Source organism: Anneissia japonica, unplaced genomic scaffold (genome assembly GCF_011630105.1).
Source record: "Anneissia japonica isolate Jap-2015-1 unplaced genomic scaffold, ASM1163010v1 scaffold3531_len492141_cov184, whole genome shotgun sequence".
NCBI lineage: Eukaryota > Metazoa > Echinodermata > Crinoidea > Comatulida > Comatulidae > Anneissia > Anneissia japonica.
The window spans coordinates 96,124-103,256 of record NW_022702905.1 but is presented as its reverse complement, the minus strand read 5'-3'; the positions used below and the strand labels follow the sequence as shown (position 1 = coordinate 103,256).

The window sequence follows — 7,133 nt, the reverse complement described above, 5'->3', positions numbered from 1 at the left end:
TACATACATTGGTGAAAAATAATGTATACTACCTTGCATATATAAACTATATTTGCTTATATAACCATCTCTATTTTGCCAATGTCCTATTATTGTTTACTTGTATATTAATTAATAATCCACTCAGTTCTGATTAGTTAATACCATTTATTAACTACATGTACATGACAGATCTTCTAAGTTTACTCATGTTAGCACTAATAAAAAGAGCAGGAGCTACAGAAATATCCTCCCTTTCATTACGTTAATAAATTTGTGTTCCACAAATCAACCTTCGTTTTTTCCAAGTTCTTACATTTAATTTTACTTAGAGGACACATTCAAAATATGTGTGCTGCGCAGCATCGTAATTTCAATATAAACAAATATATTTCGTTTCGTTTCGTTTTATTTGAAATTACATTAAAATATAAAGTACAAAAAATATCAAAATAGAATGATAGAACGGCAAAAATGTCATAAGTTGTATAAAATACTTCATCAAAAAAATTTGCGTTACCTTGAACATCATATACCACGTAAAGAATTGATATTAACAAACAAAAAAAACCAGATATTAATGCCAGGATAACCTGTGAAAGTTCTGAAGAACTTGTTTCCAACGGGTCCTAAAATATCACATAGAAACAAAAATGGAGACAGACAAAAGAAGTGGTATATGATGTACAAGATAAAACAATTAAAAAAAATTAAATAAAAAGGACCTGGATGACCAACAACGTTATCAAAGCAACAATAAAAACAAGATAATTAAAGAGTAAGAGCAATATTACGGAACCTTAAATAGTAATAACAATGATTTTCATTATTGGGTAATTATAGAATCACAAAAGTGATGGAATCAAACTTACTTGAACAAAAATCATAATCTTCATCTGCATTGTCCAAGCAATCGTAAGGATACGTATCACAAAGGAAACTCTCTGGGATACATTTTGAACTATTTGGACACCGATATTCAGAAGGACTGCATGGTGCTAGAAAAATATAATGACAGTGTATTTTTGTTAGTTTCTTGCCTAGGTCTATGCTATTTTATTATTTCATTAGTGTTCAAAATTGATATTTCTGGTTGAATATTTATCAATAAGAAGCTTGCTTCATTTAATTTGATACAATAAATACATTATAATTTAACTTCCCCTTTCTATACTAAGTATCTATCTATATTATAATTATGCTTATTTCAAAGCCTACAGATACAAGGCAAAACATCAGTAAACATCTGGGATTCCAAACCTACAGAGTCTAAAAAACTGTAACAACATGTATCATCACAGTCTCCATCTCATGAAGTGAATATCATTCCATATTTTGATTAATTGAGGGAAATCAAGCACACTCGGTATTCAGTCACAGTCTGTTAACAAACACAGTCAACTTTCGTCGTGAACAGTCGGTTTTCGGTTTCTTAATGAGTTGGTTGCATTGCAGTGACTAACCATTGCAAATCATATTAATTTCAATTTTAATGCAAACAAAACAAGTTTTTCCAAGGAAACTGATGATATTTCCCCATACCAATTAAAGCTCACTGTTTCATATCATTTTATGGTTTCAAAATATTTTAAGTTATAAAAATGAATATGTTAAAAGATAATGTATTTACCCACGGAGAGAGCACCTGGATCATATTAAAATTAAATTATCAATTAAATTATCAGTATACCGTATTACTATATTTAACCCTTATATCTGAATTATATATATTGAATTTTATATATTTGCAGCATATAAACGAAGATTTTCTGGTGTAAAATAACTGAATGAGATAACATGCAACGTTAACCTATCTTCTTTTAGTGGTCCTTTTTTTATCGAAGGGTAAACAAGCGCAAACTTTTCTTATTTTAATTCACGTATACATGACTTAAAATTTCAAAATACAGTACATTCACTATTAAAACACATCAGTATTCAAGATTCTAAGTTAATTCTTCCACTTATTATACTGAAAGTTTCAAGCATATTTATATTTTAAACATATATATGGCGGTACTAATACCTTTATTATAACAAAACAATTAAGACATGCTATCTACTCACCGCAGTTGTGTTCTGATTCGTCAAAAGCATCTATGCAATCTGGAATATGATCACAAAAATAAGAATCTTGTATGCACTTCTGTGGGCATTCACGATAACCAGGGCGGCATACAGATCCTAAAAGAAAAAAAGTGCCGAAATTACACAAATAATAGCGGATTGACGAAGCCATTGTGATCCGGGTTTTATTATGAAAATGGTGTTTGAATGCAGTGCTGCCAGACTTTTCATTTTCGTTTTGGGGCAAGGAATTTAATCTATATTTGTCTTTATCCATCTAAAATTACACGAGTAGGCCGGTTTTTTTTTAAATGGTATCTGATTTGCTAAATTATTATGTCGATCTACGACTAATAATAATCATCAAAATCGCCTATGGTTCTGGTTGGGAACAAGTCTTCTGGATAAGGACTATAAACCGTAGGTCCAGTGTACACAGTTTGGCTCATGTGCACTTACCAGGTAGATCAGACAGTTACTGCACGAGCTAGTCCACAGCGCTTTGAAGACTCCGGTATAAAGCGCTATATAAATCGATCTACATTACATGAACTAATGACTGGTAGAAAGCTGAAATTTTGCATATAGGGCTATGTGCTGTCTGGTGTTGAAATATCTTGCGCTTTTGATGAATAATAAAGATGTAGGCAATAAAAACAATCAAAAAAATATTTGCCAAACATGATTGCTTGAGGTTATATGCAAAAATTCTCATGAATAAGGTCATCTAGGTCTCCTTTTCCGGTCGATCGCCATTTAAAGTAGTACTCGCGACGACTATGATAAAGATCAAACCATGCATGAAGTGCAACACCTATTGAACATTTCCAGTATTCATTAATGTATTTTCCAAATAATTATAAGTCGATATTTTGAAAGAAAATTAATTAGATCGCGTAATTGGCTGGTCGACTTATACTCCGAGAAAAATGTTTACGTAAAAAAAATCGAGACCAAAAGAAAAAATAAGAAACCCGAAATGATCAGATGCAGAACTGGGACACCAACTACACTATTTAAAGTTTTTCTACAGGCAAATCCATGGCCATGCCTGACCTTGGTAGGTATAGTACAGTACTGTACAGTACAGTATGAAGTACTTTAAAAACGACATACTGTACTACAGAGATAGACACATGACCCCTACTTACCTTTTTTCTACATCCGCACCCGTACAGTATTAGTTACACATTGTAATTGATATTAACTAAAAATATAAGTTACAGCCCTGGTACAGGTCTGGTTTCAAGCACAATCGGCCCAAACTCTAAAAAGTCTGGGGCCGTATATATTTTTGCAAGGATGAAGCGGCAAGCCTAAAGTGTACAGTGTTTGAAAGGGGAAGTTTTCAACAACTAATTCAGCCCATAGTAGTACGTATTTACCAGTCAAAACACTACAATGAGTCTTACAGTATGTGCTAAAAGAAAATATCATGAATAAAATGACCTTCATTGCAGATTGCCAATGTACCTGGAATATGGTTGAGTTGACAGTTTCAACCGAGGTCGTACTTTCGCCAACTATGTCACTGTCACTTTCTTTGGGCAACACAAAAAGTTATTTGTTGTAATGTACAGTAATGTGTGTTGTGAGGTGTTCAGTGAAATGCACTATAAAAAGTATAATATTATTAACTTTCTTTTTAAATAAAAATTTGTAAATGAAAGAACATTAAAATGTAAAATGTAGATAGCTTTACGGCTTTAAAGAAGATCAATCGAATTGCACATTTTTCCTGTTTTTTTGTTTTATACTGTAATTATATTTTTTCATTGATTTTTAATTTTTTAAAATTGTTATCGTTCTTGTGGAAAGTAGATTCGTCAATATTGCACTTAAAATAATGTAAGATAAACAGCCCTTTGGAATAAAAGCTTACCGCTGATTAGAATAGTAAAAGAACAAACAGCAGTCAGCCCAACATCATCAGTTGCTGTGTACATCAATGTATAAGATCCTTCCTCGAATAGATCACCTGACGAATATGTATTACTAATGAATGGTGTAACATGTACACTACCCGCATTGTCAAACGCCGTTGCATTATTCCAATTAACAGCAATACTAACACTGCCATTTTCTAGCATCTTTGATATATCATCAGGACATGTTATTCTTGGTGCTTCATTATCTGAAAAGCATTTCGAATAGTATATGAAAAATATGATTTAGATTTTCCTACCATGCTCTTCTGTAGTTAAATACCATTAAAAATAACATAATATAATATGATACCATTAATTTGCACTTGAAATGTGCAGTATGCCTGTTGTCCAATTTCATCGTTTGCAGTATAGTTAACTTGATGTGTGCCGATAGAAAACTGTGCTCCAGAATCATGCGTTTTTCTCACATCAACCATTCCACCACCACCGATAACAATAGGTTCATTCCATTCTATAATTGCATAATCTAACCCAGTTCCTGTGGTACGTACAAAATCCTGCGGGCATGTCTCAAACATCAGTTGTACTATATATATATAAGTGGAAAAAGTACAAAAATACAAACATTGTAGAGAAATAAAGTAATGAATATACACTTTCTATTCTTTCTTATTCGAATTACTCTGACATGTTTGGAGTAATTATAAACACAGCAAAATACATGAAGGATAATTAAATCGGTGAGCAATAAGTAGGCCTCCCCCATGTCGGGGAGAAAAACCACACGTCGTCAGGGAGAAAAAAAATGATATACGACAAAGTCACTATGATATAAATACAGCTAAGAGATATAGATATGGATATGTATTCTACATTGTTTCTTATTCGAATTACTCTGGCATGTTTGGAGTAATTATAAACACAGCACAATACATGAAGGATAATTGAATCAGAGAACAATAAGTAGGCCTATTTGGGAACGTATTGAGTATTTGGAATGATAACATGTTAGGAGTAGGGCAAAACATTACTCCTATGATATTTTCCTGATGCAAACTCACATCGAAATCGCATTTGCAATACTTGACCGCTGCTGCTTTGGGAATGGATTCAACACTAGTCACCAAGCACAAGCTCGGTAGTCTAGCAGTGGCAGCATTACGGCCCCTCCCCCACGTCAGGGAGAAAAACAACACGTCGTCGGGGAGAAAAAAAAATGATATACGATACGATACATTAAAACGACACAACGATATAAATAGAGCTATGAGATATAGATATGGATATGTATTCTACATTATTAAGACTCTAAAATCGATTAAATAAGCCTTTTAAACCCCTAAATTGTCAAATTTTTCGCAAAGCCTCACCACACGCACCTTGTTCTCATCGGGAACATCTGTCCCCCCTCTCCATACCGACGGGGAAATTCTGGCGACGCCACTGTAGTCTAGTGGAATGACACCAGCATTAATTATCTGGAGGTCGTGGGCTTGATGCACATTCGAATCACTTGCCAAATTAGTTCGCATATATTTGGGAACGTACTGAGTATTCGGTACGATAATAAGGCCATAAAAAATAAATTGTTTGTTTCCCCTTCTTTTTTTGAAAATGATAAATAGGGGCAGGTTGAAGAATATTATTTATTTGTTTATTTTTTTTTAAATACTTATCAGATGGAATAGAAATAACCCACAAAGACTTAGAATGGTGATATCTTACATCAGACAACAACTTTAGACTAATTTGTAGGGCATCTGGCAAAAAATAAAGATAAATTCACTCACATTTTCTTTAATTTGTTAAGAAATAAGCTAAAAAAAAAACGTTTTAAAAGATAGGGGCGGATGGAGGAGGGCAAGCAAACACTTTTTTTTGTCCTATAATGTCAGGTAAGGCAAATGTTAAATACATTATAAAATAGACTTATGGTAATAACAAATAAAAATACATAATCTAATTATTATAACAATAACCTCATTGTATTATATCGTACGAAATATACATTAGCCTTTCTTAAAAACATGATAAGTTAAGAATGTACTAATTAAATGAACATATGCTTACATATTGCAGTTGTCGGTCCAGTTGAGATTACTGAATCTGTTGTTATAGTGTTTGGTTGTTCTGGAGTTGTGTCTGGCACTGTTGTTGCACTTTCTGTACTAGACAGTTTGCATCCAATTACAAATAGAACCTCATCGCAATCACTTTCAGAGCAACTACCTATTGTCGTTGGTATTACTGTCTTATTCGCAACATAGCCATTTGAGCATGTTGCTGAAATATTGACGGTTTCACCGACATATACACTTACACATGTACTTGTTTCATTACCGGTTGTGATGACAGTAGTTGATAATCCAGAGGAGCCTTCAACACTGCAATGTATTTATATTCATTAATAATATATTTAATAATATATATGTATACATAAATTGGTATGTTTAGAAATATATATTAATAGGTGAAATAGGTATTGTGCAACAAACAGTGTTATTATTTTACTTACTATATATATTCCAGTACTGTTCTATTATATTCCTATTTGGTTTTTTTTCAATATTTTTTCTGCGCAGTGCTACGCAGCATATGAATTACACTGCTTTACTGAAGGTCCAATATATAATGATTTCAGATCCCACCTGTACGATTATATTGTCCAAATCAACCTATCCTTTGCAGACTTAAACTCTAACGACAAATTCAATTTTTTAATGAGCAATGCCAACCACTGTTATAGGGTAGCTAAATTTGCCTACCAAATCCATTCCTTACGGCAGTCTAATGTGTTTAAGTAAATCATATTTTAAGAAATGTTTGTATATCCTGTTTTTAAAACATTTTTAATCTTGTTTTTTGCTTGGGTTTTAAAAATATCCTGTATTTCACTCATAAGCCAGAATTGGCTGGTCTCTGTTTTAATCTGAGAGTGTGAAACAAATAAATAAAGAACTAACTATGATATTTGATAGCGAGACCTTCAGCTGTCTATACAGACGCCTTAACCAACTGGGCCATTGAGGCCTTGCGGGCCTCGTTTTGAATTCAAATCCGATTAAAGCGCATATATATATATATATATATATATATATATATAGTTGTATCCGATGTAGTAGGTTCCACGTATGTCTCATACGAATATATAAATAAAAGTAAATACGAAAATGAAGCGATAGCATACGTTGACATAAT

General features: G+C 32.8%; 1 protein-coding gene across 1 annotated transcript; it reads right to left on the bottom strand.

The window, feature by feature from the left end:
- Positions 1 to 816: 816 nt before the first annotated feature.
- Positions 817 to 6,744, bottom strand: LOC117104168 (hyalin-like). Its single transcript, XM_033244864.1, has 6 exons — positions 6,701 to 6,744; positions 6,006 to 6,319; positions 4,285 to 4,521; positions 3,929 to 4,180; positions 2,047 to 2,163; positions 817 to 977 (listed from the first exon to the last, which is right to left on the bottom strand). The coding sequence occupies exons 1-6, from the start codon at positions 6,742 to 6,744 to the stop codon at positions 817 to 819; spliced, it is 1,125 nt and encodes a 374-aa protein (XP_033100755.1).
- Between the last annotated feature and the right edge of the window lie 389 nt (positions 6,745 to 7,133).

Bases quoted from the DNA above. Each gene is read 5' to 3' on its own strand.
- LOC117104168 (XM_033244864.1), bottom strand. From the start codon at position 6,744: ATGATTTACTTAAACACATTAGACTGCCGTAAGGAATGGATTTG. The intron at 6,320-6,700 runs GTAGGCAAATTT...AATACATTGCAG, and splicing joins TGCCGTAAGGAATGGATTTG to TGTTGAAGGCTCCTCTGGAT. The intron at 2,164-3,928 runs GTAAGCTTTTAT...TTTTTCTTTTAG, and splicing joins TTTTACTATTCTAATCAGCG to GATCTGTATGCCGCCCTGGT.